A 20,528-nucleotide genomic window follows, 5' to 3' on the forward strand; every position below is an offset into this window, starting at 1 on the left:
TTAGGGGAGACCAAGGCGAGGACAAGCTAACATTCCCTCGGAACCTGCTGGCTGGCTTGAAAGTTAAGACGGATTGGCGTTGATTCCAGGCCGACCTTGTTACCAGCGCGTCTTTTGCGCTTATCTGACCCAGGGTTGCTGATAAAGTTCATCGGCGTATCGGAGCTCGCCCAATTTGCAATGAGAAATCTCATGCACACGACGCAACGGACGCCTGGATAAGATTAGCATTGGTCTGTTGTGTAACAACACGCGGACCATGAAGCGGTTATGAAAACAGCAAGTACGACGGGAAGGGGATCCGAGCGAGGGTCTTAACCTTGCAAACGTCTCTATCAGCTAATAGTCTATCAGATAATAAACTGCTGACGTGCAAAAAAAAAATCCCCGCCAAAAAAAAAAAAGGGACAATACGAGCCACCGAAAAACCCATGTCACACAAACTCAGCAGATTCTGCAGCAGAGTACGAGACCGCCGCCAAGCCTGGGGGGGGGCTAACTGGTTCAAAAAGAAAAAAATCACAATGTGATCTTGAGCAGACTACATCCTGGCGCATCAAAGACAAGGAACAGATGGGCAGTAGCATTTATGCACGGAAAACAAACTTCATGGTATATTTTGGTGCCAGGAATTGAATTCAAGTCAACATTTATCAGGACAATTTCAATAGTTTATGATATAACTTCAATCCCATAACAACCACAACAAAAATTATTATTTTTTTTAATTATCCCCCCCCCCCCCCCCCAAATTCTATTGATGCTCGTTGATAAGCGGATGGTGTGACCTTTTGCCCGAGTGGACGCTTGTCCCTCAAAGCGGAAACTGAGCGGTGCATCACGGCCAAGCTGAAAGGAAGCGCAAAATAGTAGCGAGGCGGCCGCGCTGCACAGTCATCAAGATCACCGCCGCCGCTGAGACCAACGACCATGATGAGGGCAAGTTCTTTTTTTTTTTTCTACGGATGTTTTTCACAGGACAAAGACGAGTCAGCATTTTAGCAACAGACAAGAACTCTGATGGCAATATTTACAAGGTTTCAGTCTCTAGTAACTGACTTTAATCTCTTTTTCCGAAATGTCTTACCCCCAAAATATGACCGCGTGACTGTTTTACTTGACTTTTACTTTATAGTCATATTTTTTCCCCTAAAATAACTAAAACCGTCTCTAAATGTGAATTTTTTATTTCATCTTTCCAAATTCCCGTTGACAATAAGTATTTTTACAAATTAGACTGTAAACAGTGAAGATATTGACAATTACCAAGATGTTTTGATGACTTTTACTTGAATTAATTTGTGTTCACCTCGACTAGAGGACACGACTTCCAACCAGTTAAACATAAAAAAAACATCAATAAGCACAATACTTAAAATAATACTATAAGTGATAATAGCACACAATACACACATGTTGTAAATAATAATAATAAAAAAAAATAATCATCATTCAGACTATCGAGTTACAGCTAATGAACATTTTATTAGGTACACGGTGTCAGGCCATCTAATAGGGAAATAAAATTCTGCCTAACAAGGAGAGCCTTAGCTTTATGAAGGCAGATTATGGGGTATACAACTCTGGTGAGTGTGTCAATTTACCTAAGAATCAGTTTGACTAGTAAAGCGCTTCCCCATTTTGTTCAGAAAATCTCAAAAGTGCAAAGAACTCAAATGTTTGGTGCATGGTACTGTTTGCGCATATAGTGATTGTCCAACAGTGCAAAAGTTTTTTATGGTGGGTCATTTGTAAACTGCTCAGCTTTTGCAAACAGTCCATTTTTTGTTTGTGCAAATAATGAAGAAAGTATTGAAATCAAGCAGTGTGCCGCACGCCCCCTGCTGACAAACGTCTGCCTGGCTGACTTCATGAAAACGAACTTAATGATGCTTGTCTGGGAGTCCATCACTCAGTGGACAGGAACGGAGGAAGCAAGATAGTAAAAGTGCTGCACTGTCCATTGTTCGCTCATTTCCCTTCTAGAACGCGCTCGCTCAGGTCTCACTGTAGACAAAGCAGCAAGTAAGCAATAGAAAACTGACAAAATGAAGACAGTCGCTTGAAATCACAAGGTGCAACTCTTAGGAGTGAGTGCAGCATAGCTAAGACCTTGATGAGTTTTGAGCATTCATTCAAAACATTCTTTTGTGAAAAAGCTCAAAATTCTTCAAAACGGATCACTTTCAGCGTTTGAGTGAAAAGGGCTCTCTACCCAAAGGTAAAAGAAGTGGGACAACATTGCAAGCCAAACTGACCACACTTGCTTTGCTACCCTTGTTTTGTCTCTTCATCTCCATCAGCCAACAAACACAAGACAAAAATATTTTTCCTTCAGGTCGCTAAGTTGGAAATGAAAGCTTTCTTGACATCACCAAAGGCATTCGTGTGAAAGAGGCTAGGAGAATGCCACACCTCTCGCCACCATGGGTGAGCCATTCATTTGTAAGTCCCTGCCTGCTTCAAGGTGGCGCCATTCCCACCGCGGTCCTTTCACCGGCACTCCAATCAGCCCGTGAGCTCCACGGGAAGCTCTCGGCTACACAGCGCCTCCCACTGGCGAGCCAGCACGGAGATGAGTCTCTCGCGCCCGTCGGCTCCCGGCACAAAGACGCACCACTGCACCTCGCCCTCGGCAACGCCGCATTGGGCCGAAGGCGGGGGCGGATCCTCGCCCTCTGCCCTAAAGTGGTCCACGGTCAGGTGGCACAGCAGGTCCGGGCCTGGCAGGTCATCGAACACCAGCGTCAGGGCCTGAGGGTACATTTGGTAGCCGAAGAGAACCCGGTCTAAGTCGCGGATCCGCCGCGCTTCCCTCAACTGGTAACGTTGCCTGTGGGGGGAGGGAGGGCTGAAAGATTACAGACTGGCGCAGGGTCGGAGGCCACAGAGCGGGAACTATACCTGGACGGCGGCTCTTTGGCAAAGTCCGGAAGAGGGTAGCTGACGTAGTCTTCGTCCAACAGGAAAACATCTGTGCTGGTCAGTATCAGCGTCCGGGGTTGTAGGACGGGAGATGTGTCGCAGGCTTGACCATTGGCAAACTGAACCTGGGAGTCAAAAATTCCGCTGAGGCGTGTTTTGTACTGATGGCTGCAGAGCAAAAAAGAAATAAAAAAATAAAACACACCTGAAACACCAGCAGGTAAAGCAGCACGTTAAAGGAACGCGAGGACAAAGATGAAGAGGGCGTCTTCCTCTCAGCCACGATGAAAGTCAGGTCCCCCATCTCCTCCTCGCTGGGGTAAATGAACTTCACCCTGCTGCTGTGGACCAGCTCGTAGTTCTGCATCTTGCCTGCAGGAGGCAAATTTCAATCCAAAACAAATGGTAAAAACACCTTGATGTTTTTTCATTTATCTCTGACAATTTCTATCGCATCTGTCTAAATATGTTTAACCCAGACCTGATTGCATTTTATTCTCTGGAAGCAGAAGAAATTTGAGATCTACCGATCGAGATAGTAAATCATAGATTGTCGCCACTGTGAAATTAGAGTCCCGATTGTCACCTGAGCTGGTGCTGGTAAACTGCGAGTAGAAGTCCTGCTCGGAGGGCTCTGGAGCAGGAAGCTTCTGCCGCAGACTCAGTGCGGACATCAGTTCCTGCAGGAAGACTCCTGTGCCGTAACTGTCTCTGCTCAGGCAGCAAACAATGTGCTCGGCCGAGCGTCCTGACCAGTCAAAATGAAATGTTGAAAAGAAGGGACGACGACAACAAATGAGTTCAACATTTGGGACAATCATTGAAAAACTAAAACTCTGATTGAGTCCTTCACAGTGTCGTAAAAATCAATAAGGTACTAGGCAATGGCGTGTGAGCGCCATGTTTAAGACTGACCTACAAGCCTGAAGTACTGATCGAACAAGCCCACGTTGACAGAGAGCAGATCAGCCAGTCGAATGGTCAAGCAGCAGCAAAGGTGCACGTTTGGGTCCGGACAAATGCTCATGTCCGTTTCTGCTAGACAAGATGGTCACAACAATGACGCTCGTCAGCATGGTTCCAATCATCGGACATTGATTTTGAGTCATCCTTATTTTGGTTTGACACCCTCTCACCGAGCAGCAGAACCCACCTCGGCGGGCAGCCATTTTGCTACTTGTTGTCACCTAAAAATGACATTGCAGCTACTCGAGGCTCAGGTTTGACACGGATGTTGATTTTGAGGCACATGGTTACCTGCGAGGTAGTGGCCAGTGGCAACAGAGTCTTCCAAGAGGAAGTAGACGCTGTCTGTAGACAGGAAGAGGCAGCAGGCGAGTTCCGTCTCCGGCGCGGCGTAGAGGACGGCGGACAGCCACAAGACATGTCGAACCTCGTCTTCCTCTGACTTGAAAAATGACAACAACGGGACCTTGAATCACAAATCACCCAAAGTAGGTTGGCACAAATTCCGATGCTAAATGCAAGGTCTCCTCCACAGAAAAACCTCGTATCAGCTCAAGGCGAGCATCCTTACGTGTGCTATGTGCTTGCGGAAGTATGTCAGCAGCTGCTTGGCATCGAGCCCAGCCAAGAGCTTAAGCCCTGGGGACAGACTCTGGGTGAGGTGGAGGGATGGCTGGTTTGCTTCCAGTCGGGGACCAAAGGAGCTGCAAGCAGAGATGGATGAGAAAGCGGGACCGGGCAGGGGAAGCGTGCACTGTAATGTAAGATAGGATAGGAAGACTGTACTGGTTTCATAAAGCCAAATAACACAAAAAATGAAAAACAGAAAGACAGACAGACAGTGTACAACACTCAGTGTTGATGTCTGCCATTAAGGGGCGTGGCCTACTGAATGACATCAGCTCCCTGCCCCTTGCAATTGGATGTTATGTCACCCAGAAATGAAGGGTCAGTTAAGCCTAAAGCCAAAGTGGCTATGCAGCTTACCTGCTGGTGCTGTACGCTCTTGAACAACAACAGCACTTTTCAACAGCATTTCTTTTGTGACCTGAGAAAGCAAAGCAAAGTTGAGCCAATTTTCTCCATCTAAGGTATCAGTATGCCAAAATAATCTCACCCATTTCAGGAGAAAGCGGCTAAGGATAAGCACTCTCAAATGAAAGGCCATCATCACCTTGCGAGTCTGGCCAGCATCTGCACGGGAGCGGCAGCGCCACCAGCTTCGGCCCCTCCAGAGCCACTCTCCGCCGACTCAGCTCTCCCAAGAAGTTGCTCTTGTCCCGGGCCAGCGGGAAGAGCAGCAGCAGGCTCCCACCGGCCAGCAGCATCTCCGCCGTGTGGCCCAATCTGAACATGACATCACGGGTCCAAATCAAGTGAATATCTGCCGGTTATTATTATTGATGAGCATCATGTGGCAAGTGTCATAATTTCACTCTTGAATGCATTTATGTTATTTATGAACATGCTCGTTGCGGGGTGTTGATACTTTATGATCCTATCCGTTTTAAGTGGCGCCCTCCAGTGGCATTTATTGGCAAATCCAAAGGCCTTTTACCTGCAGTGGTGTCTAGGGTGGCAGCAGGACTTCCCACTGGTCACCTTTTCAGTCTGAGTTCTCTGAATGGGGTGAAGCACCACAGAGCTGATGGGTACACGGAGCAGCCCGCACGGAGCCTGATGAAGGCCAGCGGTACTCCGCTCTTTCTCCGCAATCTCTCTGACATCCATCTTTAGCACCCAAAGGTGTCGGTGGGTGAGGAAGAGGAGCGACGGGAGCTCCTCGGTGTGTGACGGGTGGTGCGGGGCGGAAGAGGGAGAGGGGGGCAAGAGGAAGCTGAGGTAGCCTCCCTGAGCTTCCCGACTCTCGTCCGCTTCCCAGGAGTTCAGGAGGGAGCGGGGTAGAAGACCACGAGTCTCCGCTACCTGCGTGAGCCGCATCAGTCTCTGCAGCTCAGCCCTGGTTCTCAGGAGCTCCGGGGCCTCGGAGAAAAGGTAAAAGCGGGCGGCGCCGTTCTGGGGCTCTAAGGCCAGACAGGAGGCGGGAAGCTCGGCGTGTGAGGAAAGCAGCAGCTGGGAGTAGGGCAGCAGGAGGCTCACCTCAAGCCTGGACACAAGAGCCTTTGTGGATGCACTCTTGTCTTCATCTGAAAAAAACAGCATGTCAGCAGCTCATTCCATTCATCAATGGTACCATTCTTGACAAGCTAAAACACGTTTCTTTCTTTACCTGCATCCGGAATGTTCCCTTTGCTATCGTGTGACAAGCGCAGCAAGCACAAAAGTTTGTCCATCAGCACCACGCACACTACGCTCTGTTCCACATCCTGCGTCTCCTCTTCCAGCTTAAGACAATAGCACCAAAGCACACTGTTGACAGTCTCTTGCTGCTGCTCCTCCTCCTCATCGCATGGGTCGGAGGGACTAACGCTGGGATGACGAGACGAGTCCCGAACGGAATCATCTAGTCCCATTTCAAAGTAGCCATCCCTGGAGAGCTGACCATCATCCACTTGCGTGCCCTCCACGTATGATGAAACCTCTCTGGATGGGTATACTTCCTCATCCTTCTCCCCAGCTTCCGCGATCCTCTTGTCCGGCTCCTTGAGAGCGGCGTGGAGGCGCGTGGACAGCAGGCCTGTGAAAAGCCGGTCGGTGACGGTGAGGGAGAGGAGACGAGAGGTGAGCAGCGGACACCAGGTGGCGGTGCAGCTGGGGCAGGTAACTTCAGGCAGACTAGAGGAGGAAGAGCAGCAGGAGGAGGAGCACGGGCAACTGCAAGAGGAGCACTATTGACAATTTGTTTTTGTTTTTTTATGAAAGGAGCGTGATCACATTTAGCCGCTGACCATGTAACCGGGTTGGCGGGGGCGTCGTGTCCACGTTCGGAGTGATTGATGGCAGCGTCTCCAACCTGCACCCAGACATTCCAAAAAATAATCGGCATGGACGTGACATTCCAGATGCATTTTTCAGTCACACTCTTCACTGCTTTTATCTACGCCAAGATGGTAGCCATGGTAACAGGTCGGGGTGTCTGACCTGGGTGGTGTCGGCGGGCAAGAGGCGCGCGTCGGAGGAAGTCGGGAAAGGCAGGACGGTCGGCGGAATGGCGGCTTCTTCTCGGCTCGTCATTTCTTCAAACAAGACACGAGAGCGTCAGTCGACTTAAATACCTTCGGTGGCTTTTAGTGTTAAGAAGTCGTCAGGGCAGGAGCTCTAGCGCGGAAGCGAGCAGCAATTTCAAGTCGACACCACCGTCCCTCAGCCAATGGCAGAGTGATGATGCACATGATTACCTCGGCTGGTGCAGGAAGAGGCTTGTGCGGAGGTGAGACAATGAGGGGCAACAAAAGAGGTGCAGCAAGAGGAAGAGAAGGGAGAAGATGAAGAGGGTGGAGAGAGAGGAGGAGAGAGACGAGGGGGTGCAGCCGCAGACCGACCGGTCTCCTCACTGATCTGACGAGAGGACAGAGAGGAAGAAAGCATTCAGAAAGCAGCCACCGTCCTAATCATCAAAAAGAAAGGCTGACATTTTGTTCTTGCGCAGAGAAACCAGCAGAATGGCCGCGTTGGCAAAATCCCGAGAAAATGATGGGGGAACGTGGAGCTTCATGATCATTTGATTGCTTTTGATTGTTGTACATGACAAATGCTACCTTTTTGTCGCTGCTATTCATGCGGTCTTTGACTTCTTTGGCCTTCTGAATGGCTTTCAACACCTCCACCGTGTCAAACTCCTTCTCTGTGGTCACTTGACCATCCAGACACACCTGAGGCCAGACGTGGGAATGGGTCACTCTCACACTCACACACACAGTATTAAGTGTAAGAGCCCACTTTTTCCTCCGGTCAACAACACTACCTCTGCTGCTCGATCTCCAAACTGGGCCAGGACTTTGGTTCTGTAGTCAGGTATGATGCAAATCGGATTGGAGGAAAGGTTGATCTTCTCCAGGCATGGTAGCGAGCCGATGTTCTTGATTTCTTCCAACTGCAAACGCACAAACAAAATTGACGTTCCTTCCTAATGCATGCGCCCTGGCCAGCTTGGGGGCAGTGGTTCCAAAATGTGATGCTTACTTGAGCTAGTTGGTTGTGGCTGAGGTCCAAGTGGACCAGCGAGTAGAGCTTGCTGAGGCCCGTAAGGTGCTCCAGCTGGTTGCCAGCCAGGCTGAGTGTCTTGATGTTGCCCAGCCACGTGTGAGCTGCCTCCAGAACGCACAATTTGTTGTAGGACAAATCCACGTGGACTAGATTGTACAGATGCTGTAAAACAAGGCAGGTGGCAAAATTCTGTTCATCAGCCCTTGAGACAATAATAATACCTAAAAAAAACTTGTTTCGGGAACTCTCAAAATTAGAAACGGCGTTCTTTTTCTCGACAGTACAGGAGCAGTGATTCATACCTGAAGGTTTTCCACAGAGGAAAGACAATTGTTGCTCAGATCAAGAAACTCCACCTCTGAAATCAGTTTCTATATGGGTGATGCAGTGAAGAAGGTCAGAGGAGGGGAAAGGTCCCGCAAACACCAGGCGCGTCTCACCACTGAGTCATCGATGGCGCCGATGGAATTGTGGCTCATGTCCAGCGTGGTCAGGTTGCGCCAGCGCGGCACCACGGCGGTCATGGGGCAGCCACGCTCCGAGCCCTCGGCTTCCCACTGAGGGAACTCGCTGGCTTCCGGAACGAGGAGTAGCTGAGCCCACAGCACGTCGATTAGCACATAACACGCGTTAGGAGGTTAGAATTGCACCAGAAAATTGAGATTAATACCATCATGCTGTCCGTGGAGTGGTGGATATTCAGAGTGAGAAGGCTGGACCTCAGAGATGACAAACCTCGAATTTGCTGAGCTGCGCATTGGCTGATCTGAGGATAGCCAAAGACAAGCAAACTTGAAAGTCACATCATTTGAGGAATTTGCCTAACGAGCACTCCCCATGTCAAGTTTCTCTGCCCGTCTACAATGTGTAAAGCATGATCATGACAAAGACAAAAAGGTAAGCAGAGCTGCGTCACGTTTCGCTGGATGCCCAGATTAGCTTGGCCCCCGCGAGTAATCAAAGCCGTTTGAAAGTGTTAGCTCCGCCCACGGTTGGCAAGGGAGCAAGGACCACCCACACATTGCTCAGCAACATGTGGGGCGGCTGAGCGTGAAGACGTTTACCTCAATCTGAAGCAGTGACTTGAAAAAAGACAGCTCAAAGGGCAGATTCCTCTCCAGGATGTTGCTGCTTCCTACTGGGCCACTGGTACCGCAGATCTGGATTGTGATTTGCGGCAGTTGGAAAAAGAAGACAGGAGCCAAGTGGCGCGGTGAGGAGCGCGGCTGACCTTGAGGTAACGCAGCCGGCAGGTGAAGTCCAAGATGTGACCCAGGTCGGTCTTGGCGTCGCCGTTGCAGCACGTGGGCTTGGCCAGACGCAGCTGCTGGGAGACGGCGTGGAGCTGCAGTGGCCGTAGGGAGAACACCTCGCCAGCGGCCAGCAACTCTTCGCCTATTCACAAGCACCATTTTTGGCAGAGGACCTTTTCGTGACCAAATCGTGTGCTCATCCTGTCACTTTTCAATCGTCAATCCAAATGATGCTAACTCATTCACTGCCACGGGAGGTTTACGCTTGTGAATTGGATTTTTGAATCCCACCCGACTTAATTGTCAAGTACTTCTTTCAACAGGTGTGTATGTTAGAAAAGAAAGGATGCAAGCAAACCTTTATGGAACAACTCCTCGGCTAACGCGGCTGTGATGCCGTTGACCTCCTGAGGGAGGAAAAACAATCAAGTCAGAAATCCTTCAAAAGCCATTCAAGTAGAGGATATGTTCTGGTCTTCAAATGACTTCTTTTTTGGTCCAACTCTTGTCCAATTTTTGTTTTTTATACATCTGCCCAGTGCAATTGATGTGCATTCCTCTGAAGCGTGTTGTGAACTGTGCAAAAAACGGCAAGGCACATTGCAACCTCTCATTGCCAACTAACAACAACATCTGAGTAAAAAAACTTGGCAAAAGTCAGACCTTCAAAATTAAAGCTGGGACAAAATGACAATCTTTCTTGGGCTACATGGTGGTTTATTTTAGCTACTCAAAAATGAGCACAAAATCATTTGAAAAGGTTGTAGTGACATGCTTTTATTTTGAAGGGCTGAATTTTAACACAATGTCCTTGTTGTCTGAACTTAGCATACAGCAAGTCTTCGTTGAAATTGTTCATATCGGCTTGCATTGTGGAATTTGCCTTGGCATCTGTTGTGCCCATTTTAGACAACAAGACAAAGTTGGGACAAAGACAGAAAGGTGAGAAAAATCATGGAATCAAGAAAGAGCTTGGAAAAAGAGGATTCACGATATTGGCCTCCCTCCTTCACTTCCAGCCCCTACCTAATGCACAACTCTGCTTTCATGAATGGTAGCATTGTTGTTTGGTCTTGCGGCCGTCGTCGATTTGCACACTTCAAGTGACGCTCACATGGTGATGCTTTTGCCAACGTTGGAACAAGCGGCCTACTATTTTATTTGCTCCTTGACCAGATAACACAGCGACATCACGACTGGCTAAGATTAGACACAGCTTGTTGGAAAGATTCGCTACACGACAATAATATCAAGTGAATTCATTTGTTCGGGATGATGAAAAAATAAAACAAAAATACTGCACAACCATTGATTCAACTATTGTATCCTTTCAAAAGGTGAATGTTTTTTTTTTTACAATAAAACAGAAATAAAATATAACTACCGAACCCGAGAAACGAATAAGTAAGGACTACCACGAGACTCACGTAAAGGTTAAAGTGAAGAAATGCGGCGAGGGGAGTGGGCGTGGCCTCCGGGAATTGCTGGAGCAGCGCCTGCAGGTAAAGTTCTAGCTCCTTCTGCCGACGCTCCACCAAGCTCTTGGAGTTCTTGCCCAGTATCTTCTTGGGCGGGAGCAGATGCCGGTCTACTTTGTTCTCCGCTGCCAACTGAGGAGAAGAAAACAAACATGACAATACTTGCGAGAAGGGCCACCACTCACACCCGGCTGCTCACACGCATACTAACCGCCTCCACCTTATGACGGTCAAGGCACACACCCAACACTCAGTACAGTGGTTTACGTTAGGCTTTATGTTTGAAGCCTGAAATGTCGAAAGGTTCAAGGGGGCCGAATACTTTCGTAAGGCACTGTACATGGCAAATACTTTTATACGAGTATAGTATCCAAGTCTCGATTTATCTGTTGTGAGAAAAATATTTGAGGTCTGATTTCAATGTTTACCTTCTCATGGAGGTCATGGAAGTCGCTGTAGCGATGCTTCACCACCCACTTGTGCTCTCCATCCAAAACTTTAATGATGTACACCTAAAAGCGCAAAAAAAGTCACTGTCATTAAACTGAAGCTATGGAATACTTTTGGAATCCAGTGGCTCCAGCATACTTGGTCAAAGATGTTGGTGATAGTGACAGCTTGCTAAGCTCGTGCTAGCTAAGCTTGCTAACCCCTTCCGCTTGCAGGCAGCCAGCTTGCAGACACAAAGCGAACGCAAGGACGCAACAACTCGAAGATTCAAACACGCCAGGATAGATACAAGTTTTTCTCGCCAGTACGCCAGGATAGATACAAACCAAGCTCAGAAGCGGAAGCCCAATCTTACCGTGTAATTTTCCACCAACTCCGAGCCGACAATGCACACTTTTCTTTCCGACAGCTCCTCATTGAACGGGACAGGTTCCATGGTCGTGCCGGAATAAAGACTACGCTCTGTCGGAGATAAAAATTGGTCATTTAACTCGACATTTTGCGGCGCAGCTGGAATTCACTCCTTCGCCATCGGCCGCCATTTAATTTGTTGTCACACCAATATGGCAGACGCGTCAACGTGTTGCTACCTCCTTCAGCTCATTTCCCGTATTGCAGTTCCTTTTTTGATCAGGTGTGACGTTTAGCCGTCTAAACCTTTTTTTCCGTGTTGAATCGATTTGTAAATACTCGTTTGCTGTGTTGACCGAGAAAATGCGACTTCACTGTCGTTCCCGCCATGATTGTGTTGCAATGTTGCAATAAAAAGAACACGTGTCGGTGACGTATTGAAGTGACAGCGACGTGACGCTGCAAATGACCACGCCCAGTAGTGGCTAGTCACGTCAAAATAAGGTCACGGTAACTCAGGTTTGACTCGTATATGTAAAACGCATCTCAGCCACATAGGGTCGCTAGACACCACGTTCATACTTGATGGGCATGAACTGGACCTACGTCTTTTCATGATCTCACAGATTAGTCGTTTAGAAAATATTTGATAGTCTATTGCGTGGGACTGAATGATGGAGATGAAGGCAATGACGAGTATAAAATGTGTAATATCCTTTCACGTTCAATTAACTATACTCCCTTTGTCCCACAAAATCACAGTTGCAAGTTTATTTCTGACTATAATACACTTGACAAGTTTGACACACACACACAGGCCAAATAATTAGATACAAGCATGTTTCTTCTACAAGCGTCCAATGCTCCTAACTAGCTTTTTAACAATGTTCGCCAGAATTGAGAAGTTCCAATTGGTTCTTTGAAATTACTTTATTTGTAATTTTCTCTTTCTCTGTTTGTCTTGTCGCGTTTTTGTCCAATCAGATTTCAATCTGTGGCGCTGGCTTCGCTCATAGAACGTTTATGAAACTTTAAGTAGTTGCGTCTTCGTCCAATCAGATTTCAAATACACATTTTTTCCCGTTTACTGATTGGTTGACCAGAGCAAATTTTCTTAAATTGTTACATTAATCTGGACGAGCAAAACACGAATGTAACGCTCCCTCATATAAATAGTAGTGACTTTCCCCCTTATGAAATATGATTTAAAAAAAAGAATCACGAAAACATACTTTTAAAAATAGTTTGTTGGGGAAAACAAGCGTTCCTAACGTGTCCAGCGACTGCTGCTGGTGTCAATCGGGAAGTAGGCGGGGCTCCAATCAGAGCAGAATTGGATCAAGTTTCAGAAGTGGATTGAACCATTTGTGTGAATGAATGGGCCACCATCATAAACGCTAGCACGTAAACAAACGTATACATACGTGGTAAGACTTCATAGCACGACGTAGATATAAGATACGTAACGTTACTACATATATGAAGCGGCGGTAGTCGTGAGGAGGAAAAGAGAAGACAGGAGAGGGTGGTAGTGGAGCTCCACCCCCGCGTGGAGTCCCCCATTGGATCGTTCAACCCCTTTATTTGTCCTCTCAGCTCTGTCGGCGTGATAGTTCAGTTGGCTGCTGAGAGAAGGGCCAAATGTCATACAACGAAGACCAAAACTTGATTAAACAGAAAACAAGAAAACCATCGTAGAAACAAAAAAAAAAATTCGACATTATTAAAGCGCCTACTTGGTAGCTCGCTTTCTAAACACCTCAGTTCAGTCGACGCTGCGCGCAGCTCCTGTGAGGTAAAAAAGAGGAGCGTCGCAAAGGCCGAAGAGGGCGTGACGCGTAGCCCGAGAAAGCTCGCAAGCAAGCGGGCAAACGAGGTGAAGACGAGCAGGCTATGCACCAGCCCAAGCCAGACGTCAAGAAGAAAAGCCGCAAAACTATCAAAAGGTAGACTGGTTGGGGTCGTCGGCGAGACACTGAAAACGTCCTCTTTGTTGAGGATGTGAACAAGGAAAGCAGCTTGAAAGAAGGATGCTCTACAGGGAGGTGTACGGGCGAGAAGCCCGGCGGGAGGCCCGCAGCGAGAAGCGCAGGGCAGTTGGTGTCTGTTTGAGAGGACGCAAGAAGCAGCAACAGCATCCTCATCATCACGCAAGACTCCAGAGGCCCACCAGCAGCACTAGTTTGCAGCGCCTCCGGCCCATCAACGTCCAAGGCAAGCGAGCTCGGGGCATGCGCGCCCCCAAGAACACCAACCAGTTCCTCATGCACGAGAAGTATCAGATGATGCACATGCGTTCCGATTCCGTGGGCAGCGACACCGGTGGGAGCTGCTCCGATAGCGAATCGGAACTCACCGACATGGACTCATACCTTGGAGCCCTGGAAAACGCCAGGGGGGCGCTGCCAGATGGTTCGGAACCAGAACATGAAGGGGCTACAGGGACACGCCAGGACCAGGTGGTCCAGCATGAGGACAGCATGCAGTACTTCCCGTCCGAGGACGACCTCCTGCAAAGCCACAACTTCATGCAACGGGACTTTGCACAGTTCTGTGATTTTCTGACGTTATAAAAGTGCAGGTTTGTGCTTTTGTCTTCAGGAGTTGTCAACAAAAAGGTGTTTTGTACAATACTTTGAATTTCCACTTGGAAACACAAGTAGAATAAATTAAACTGGAAGAAATTGAGTTTTTTTTTTTTTTAACCTATCCGTCATTATTTGGTGGGAAACTCGCTTATTCGACGTTTTGGTGCTCAAGCTAAGGCAATAAGAGTATTGGTTTTATGGCATCTTGGTACTGAGCTGAGTTAAATAGCTTCATTTGTGCGGTCCTGTTAATTATTATTATTATTAATCTTTGTACGTAATTTTGTTGAAACTTTATTTACACGTAAGTAGAACTTTCCATCATTAACAGTCAACATTTTGTCAGGTTTATGCTGATGTAAAAAAAAAAAACCTCACAAAGGCCGTTTTATTATTTGAGATGGAACTTTGTCAAAATTCAACAACCCGTTCATGCCAAAGTCATAACAGAATATTGAGGAATCGAGATGGAATCATACAACAAAAGGTAAAATACATCTACTGTAATTTAGTAAGTTGTACACGTGCAAAATAAATGTGATTATCGAAAAAACAACTGGACGTTTGGTTTACTGTTGCTGCTACTGTTGTCCCACACACGCACATTGCGTGGTGGGTGCGACTACAAGCGGCCAATCAGCATTGAGCTGGCTGCACGTGATCCACTGATGCCCTGTTAACAGGAGGAAAACCAAAAATGAACAAAAGTAGGTGTGTTTTTGTACAATCAAGAAAAAAAAAATTTTTTTGCAAGTAAAGAAAGCCTAAACTTAGCCCAAATAGAGTTGGCTATTTTTATTTTTAATGGATGTTTTACAAGATAAAAGTAAGAGTGTCAAAACACAAAGAAGTCAGAAACTTTTTTTTTTTTTTTACATTTAATATTTTATCACATTATACAGCACACAAATAGTGCATAATACATGACACCCACGAAACCACGCAAGGTGTCACGCTAACCTGCAGTGTGTGTTTGCAATGTGTGACTTTAGGCTGGTCGTACAGGTCTCGTTGGCTCTGCTCTCATTCCACTCTATTTTCAGAGAAATCTCAGATGCTTCAATATGTGCGCTAAGATGTCGGAGATGTTCTACCAGCCAAGTGCCTGATCTGATTTCCTCTTATATGCCAATTCCCCACCTTATATCACTGGCTCAAGAGTGTCTCTTTTCCTTTCATTTCTTTGATGATAAAAAAAAAAAAATAACACGCTACCGGATTTTGTTCAGCCACCAATCAGACAAGGTGTGCTCGGTGTTGCCAGGAGGAAGAGAAGAAGTGGACCGGAGATAGTTTTTCACTTGGAGTGGAAAAGTACAGCAATCCCCTCAAGGGGTGGAGCCTGGTGGGAACAGCCAATCAGAGCCCAGATAAACATTTCAATTGACAGTTATGGCATGCAACTAGACGAATAGACGAAATCTGGTTTATTTTTTTCCTGTGTTGTCAACTTGAAGATTGCGTAATTTAAGAGGCATTTAGTATTGCTGCATTCAATGCGGTAGCCTCATTTTAAATTGCTCATTTTAAAAGTCATCACAAAAAGGGGGAAGTTATTCATTTTTGACTCATTTGAGTTTTCCCCATGACACTGGCAACAATACACTCAAAGTGAGTTACAGTTCCATAAAAACGTACAATAACTAGATATAATCCTCAGAGAAGACCAACAAAAAGTCTAAGCGTCAAGGGCCATGCGCCTTGAGGACCCAAACACAGGAGTGAATATGGTAACCGCAGCGGCTAATTCGCTACAGCGTGACCTTTGAGGGAGCTTCTCTATTTTGAAATCGCTCTCACCGTGTGTAGAAATAAGTCACTATTGTTATTACTCAAATTTGGCTCTGTTCTCATCCTTGATTGCCTGAAGGACAGACAGATAGTTTTTTGTGAACTTCCAACAAAGCATCGTTTTCGGTGGCTCTGGTAATGATATCACATAAGCAGTGAGGTGAAAGGTGTTCCGGGAGCTTGTCGCAATGAAAAAGTGAGGGGAAAAAACAACAACAAGGAAATGAAACGTCATGTAGTAGCGCTAAATGGGTAAAGCGTTGGCGCCCTCTGCTGGCTAAACTGAATTACGGCAACCTCATCCTTCTTGCAATGTGATGAACTAAAACTTATTTGAATTTGGAAATATTTCATGCCTGTCCAGCGTCAGTCACAGTCTTGACGTCGCAGGTGTCAATCTTAGCTCGGGAGTTTGTATGTTCTTCATGTTTTCCACGGGTACTCCGACTTCCTTCAACATTTCAAGAACATCATTGAAGACAGCTTGTTCGTGTGACTGGTTGTTTGTGTCGATGTGTTCTACGATTGAATGGCGACCAGTCGAGGGCTCACCCAAAGTCTTGAATGAGCAATCTATAGAAAGTGGACGAATGGGCGATGGCCTCTTTTATCAATTGTAATTGTCCGCTTTTGGCACAGTTTTATCATTAAAGATCCGTGTTTAGGAAGCATGCAACATCTTGGTCATACGCCACATCATAAAACGTGCTTATGAAGATATTTCATAATGATTCGTGCCTGCTGTTGGTCTGCTCTGCCTTTTGGTGTTTCTACGTCCTTTCCTCTTGCGTTTCCAGCTCCTGCTGCTCCTTGGCATCTGCCTCCTTCAGTTTTTCCTCCACGTCTTGTGGAATGTTGACCTCCAGCAGGTTCTCCATGCCCTGCTCCGGCTCGTCCCCAATTAGCACCTGCAGATGGTACACAAAGAAACTTTAAGCTTATCCAGTTGCCTAAGATGGAAAAAAAAAAGCTGGATTCAACAACAGCACCAATGTGCCAGTCCTATTCAAAATGGTTTCAGACTGTTGGCGTTTCATGGGGTGCCAGGGGGGGCTCATTTACAGGCGTACAATGTTTGATGTGATATTGTCTCTTGTATTATTTGATGTTTTTGTAAAGCATGGGGAAAGCTGCTGTGAAAGCACTATAAAAAAAATGTCCAATCTCTTATTAAATTTGGCCCGTTAAAGTCAAAGTCCCAATGATTGTCACACACACATCTGGGTGTGGTGAAATTTGTCCTCTGCATTTAACCCATCTCCGTGTGATAAAAGTGATCATACCTCAACCAGTTTTTCACACGCACTGGTGACTTTGGGGTTCGTCTCCCACCGGTGGAACTCCCTCATGATGACGTACACATTCTTGTCTTTCAGAGTCTGTCGGCCATCTTTAGTCGCCGTCAGCTAGCGGACGGTATCGATGTGAGCGGGAACACAGGCACAATATGCTGAGAACATTTACTCAAGGAAAATGAGTTGAATCAGCACTTCAACTTTTGCCAGAGTTTTCTTGGACACAACTCTCAATAGTCCCACTTATGTATAAAGCGTGAGTACGCCATTTGTTTGTTACCAGCATAAGCATTTCCAGGAGCATCTTCCTGATGTCGGGGTCCTCTTCTCTCTTCTTGTCCTCTGGCAGGTACTGAAGGTCCACAGGCAGACCTACACCACCATGACATCATCATCATCATCATCACCACCACAACACATGCGACCAGGCAGAGCTTGAACCTTCATTGTCCTCATCGCTCAGCTCTTCCGAACCGGCCAGTGGAAGCAGCAGAAAGGGCAGGATGTCCACTTGCTCGCTTAGGAGCCACTCGTGATTGGCTGCAGGAGAACGGTCATGTGACGACAACTGAGGAAAAATCACTTTTCTTCTGCTACCGTGAATTCTAACGACCCAAAAAGTCCCAACATCTCAAGGACAAATAAAACCACAGACCCTTCTTGAGTGTTTTGTAGCATTGAAAAAAGTGTCTATTTGCCATCTCTCATGCTGACATGACAGCTTCTCACCATAGTCAAAGCAGCAGTTGCGCAGGACGCCAATGACACCGCCACGTCGCACCGCAGACGCCTGAAACTGTGTGAAGGGCAACAAGCGTTGGACCACACACCTGCAACACACACAAATCAATTACCCCCACCAAAATTGATTCGAATGATTGGAAACGGCAATCAGTACCAAAGCACATTTCCGACGAGCAGCAGCGGTGCCTCGCTCGAGAAAGATTTTTAAAGTCTTTGGTCTGACCCGGCCGGGGTTTAAACCCACAAGCTTCCAGTCTCAGGGCAGACACTCTACCACTAGGCCACTGAGCTGGTTGAGGTGCTTTTGCCCCCTCCCCCATGTATAGCGGGTAACACAACGGACCTGTCTTTGTCCATCAGGAAGCGTCTGGCGTCGGGCAACTGCGTGAGATTGGACAGCAGCGGAGCCAGATAGTGCAGCTTGGCGTGGGGGTTGTAAGCCTCCGTACATAACATGTCCACCAGCTGAGCCAGACCAAGCTCCTCTTGGAGCACCTAAAAAAAAAAAACAGCGTTTCTTCTTTACCTTTAGTGTCTATTACATCCTATTAACAGCTGGCTCAAAAATAACGCAGTTTATTTTAAAGTCTATCAAGTTTGATTTAATCCAACGTCTTATCTGGTGAGAGGCTTAAAGTTGGGCCGGTCTAAAGATTTTAGGTTAGGTTTCTTTTAATCTAGCCAAAAATTTGGGTGACTATAAAGCAGGGGTGTCAAACTCGTTTTTTTCACGGGCCACATTGTAGTCGTAGCTTCTTTCGGAGGAGGGCCATTATGACTGTCAACCCAAATAAATGTATGAGCACCTCATATTATATACAGTTTAAGCTACAAAACAAACTGACAAAGAACTCGTTTTCAAATCAGATGACTAAAAACAAGGTCAAATATAAAAAAAAAAGATATTATTAAAAGTGAAGACGATTTGCAATTCTAATAATGACACACGAATTTGATGGACAATTTGTGTTTGCGGGCCACATAAAATGATGTGGCGGGCCGTATCTGGCCCCCGGGCCTTGAGTTTGACAATTGTGCTATAAAGTCTGGTTTGCGCAGGTCTAGTCTAGCCTAATAAAAAATAAAGTCTAGTCTTGTCTGACATCTGGTCTTTAATTTAAAGTGTGGAATAGTACAAAGTTAGTTTGGTTTAGTCTGTAGTCTGCTGAACTGGTTTTGTTTTGATAGTGACAGTCTGTAATGAATATAATTGACATCACAGGCAAGGTCATCCGAGCTGAAGGTGTTTGTAAATCGCCCAGTGGGGTCACAGCGAACCTTGAAGAGTATCTTGCATGTCTTCTCGTGGCGCGTCAGGTTGGACAGGATGGTGCAGATCTGGTCAGAAAAGTGGTACTGCGGATCTTTGAGGTTCCTGACCAGCGTGCGGACCATGTCGATATCTGTCAGCAACACCTGACCGGGTGCAAACACATTTTGAGTTTGGAAAAGCCAAAAGTCACAACCACTGTTGTGTGCTTTGAAGGAGCGTGGCCTTTGGAGCTGGATTTTATTTTGTGGTTGGTGTTTAGAGCAAAAATATGAAAATTGTATCAACTTGATGTCCCAATATTCATGGAACCAAATGTATCTTTGAATGATGCAGCAGCATGTACCAGGTACGTTACCTGGTGAAGAGTCTCGTCAGCCGACAGGTTGATCAGGATGTGGTAGCAGTCCTTGGCGATGGCGATAGACAGGTCAGACGTCAGAGCGAACAGAGCGGCTACGAGCTCAGGTTTGGTGCGAAGGAAGCGGCAGCCATCTCTGCATAAAACAGCACAGTTTAATGGCAAAATCCTGATCATCATTCGCCATACTGACACTCACCTGTTTCCTGACAAGCCCAGGATGTAGCTGGTGGTGTGGCCTTTGACATCGGGCCGTGTCGCAGGTGTCAGGAAGGAGAGCAGCTCGGCGGACTCAGAATCGCTCAGCATCTTCAAACAAGCACAACATAAAATTATGAACCTCGAGTCTTAATGGACATATCATAAAGCTTGGAAAGCATTCGCTCGAGACTGACAACGAGCAATTTACAACGTTCTTTTACTTCCCACTTGAGGAGTGTACAGTTTTGAAACATTCTTGTGAGATACAAAATGATTTATGAGATACCTAGTGATTTCGCTGACACTTTATCGAGAAGAAGCAAATAATTTAGGGACAGACTGCGATCATATTAGGAAAAGCCGTAAGAAGTATTGGTATTCATGCTAGGCTCGTTCGCGGTGACTTGCACCGAGGTGAAAAGCGACAAGCTTGACTTGGACAGCGATGGTCGAACGTGCAGTTTCATAACCATAACTACCTTCAACTTGCTATACAGCCGCTGGTCTCATTCTGCTCGTAATTCGTCACTTTAAAACGCGGAATGTCACGTGTGTTTACAACCCTCACGTGTGGGAAACGCATCCGGGAAACACATCTGCAACGGAAGCTTCTACGGTAAGCCCACTTGGACAAAGAAGTAGCCGCGGATGGAGGATATCAAATCTAAACAAAACACAGAAAATCACAACTTTTGTATTAATGTGGCCAATAATGCTTTTTTAAATAGTTAAAACTGTTTTCATAGAG

At 46.6% G+C, this 20,528-nt stretch overlaps 3 protein-coding genes across 11 annotated transcripts; 1 reads left to right on the forward strand and 2 right to left on the reverse strand.

Moving 5' to 3' along the window:
• Window positions 1-1,271: 1,271 nt before the first annotated feature.
• On the reverse strand, window positions 1,272-11,946 carry nisch (nischarin). 7 transcript variants are annotated; one of them, XM_085924453.1, is made up of 27 exons: window positions 11,770-11,946; window positions 11,535-11,641; window positions 11,158-11,241; window positions 10,679-10,861; window positions 9,610-9,658; window positions 9,230-9,393; window positions 9,063-9,158; window positions 8,669-8,764; window positions 8,439-8,591; window positions 8,301-8,369; window positions 7,975-8,160; window positions 7,757-7,885; window positions 7,551-7,664; window positions 7,191-7,350; window positions 6,934-7,028; window positions 6,741-6,805; window positions 6,122-6,666; window positions 5,450-6,038; window positions 5,066-5,238; window positions 4,879-4,939; window positions 4,463-4,595; window positions 4,183-4,357; window positions 3,841-3,963; window positions 3,512-3,673; window positions 3,131-3,297; window positions 2,905-3,050; window positions 1,272-2,833 (listed from the first exon to the last, which is right to left on the reverse strand). In XM_085924453.1, exons 2-27 carry the CDS (start codon window positions 11,613-11,615, stop codon window positions 2,509-2,511), a joined length of 4,323 nt encoding a protein of 1,440 aa, XP_085780579.1. In that variant the 5' UTR covers window positions 11,616-11,641; window positions 11,770-11,946; the 3' UTR covers window positions 1,272-2,508. The 7 variants fall into 7 exon arrangements, 6 of the variants coding, with proteins under 6 accessions (XP_085780579.1, XP_085780580.1, XP_085780583.1 ...); XM_085924454.1 differs by having other exon boundaries at window positions 11,739-11,946; XM_085924457.1 differs by having other exon boundaries at window positions 3,841-3,960; window positions 4,183-4,333; window positions 11,535-11,946.
• Window positions 11,947-13,035: 1,089 nt separating this feature from the next.
• LOC147049598 (uncharacterized) lies at window positions 13,036-14,214 on the forward strand. 2 transcript variants are annotated; one of them, XM_085925138.1, is made up of 2 exons: window positions 13,036-13,476; window positions 13,572-14,214. In XM_085925138.1, exons 1-2 carry the CDS (start codon window positions 13,424-13,426, stop codon window positions 14,101-14,103), a joined length of 585 nt encoding a protein of 194 aa, XP_085781264.1. In that variant the 5' UTR covers window positions 13,036-13,423; the 3' UTR covers window positions 14,104-14,214. The 2 variants fall into 2 exon arrangements, with proteins under 2 accessions (XP_085781264.1, XP_085781265.1); XM_085925139.1 differs by having other exon boundaries at window positions 13,038-14,214.
• Window positions 14,215-14,949: 735 nt separating this feature from the next.
• On the reverse strand, window positions 14,950-20,464 carry hgh1 (HGH1 cochaperone). Of its 2 annotated transcripts, none has more exons than XM_085925029.1 (11): window positions 20,260-20,464; window positions 19,779-19,888; window positions 19,577-19,715; window positions 19,227-19,364; window positions 18,292-18,443; window positions 17,934-18,034; window positions 17,646-17,744; window positions 17,485-17,576; window positions 17,193-17,315; window positions 16,648-16,817; window positions 14,950-16,482 (listed from the first exon to the last, which is right to left on the reverse strand). In XM_085925029.1, exons 2-10 carry the CDS (start codon window positions 19,886-19,888, stop codon window positions 16,680-16,682), a joined length of 1,092 nt encoding a protein of 363 aa, XP_085781155.1. In that variant the 5' UTR covers window positions 20,260-20,464; the 3' UTR covers window positions 14,950-16,482; window positions 16,648-16,679. The 2 variants fall into 2 exon arrangements, with proteins under 2 accessions (XP_085781155.1, XP_085781156.1); XM_085925030.1 differs by having other exon boundaries at window positions 14,954-15,460; window positions 20,260-20,454.
• Window positions 20,465-20,528: the final 64 nt, after the last annotated feature.

Source organism: Syngnathus leptorhynchus, chromosome 11 (assembly GCF_054491065.1).
Source record: "Syngnathus leptorhynchus isolate UIUO chromosome 11, UIUO_Slep, whole genome shotgun sequence".
NCBI lineage: Eukaryota > Metazoa > Chordata > Actinopteri > Syngnathiformes > Syngnathidae > Syngnathus > Syngnathus leptorhynchus.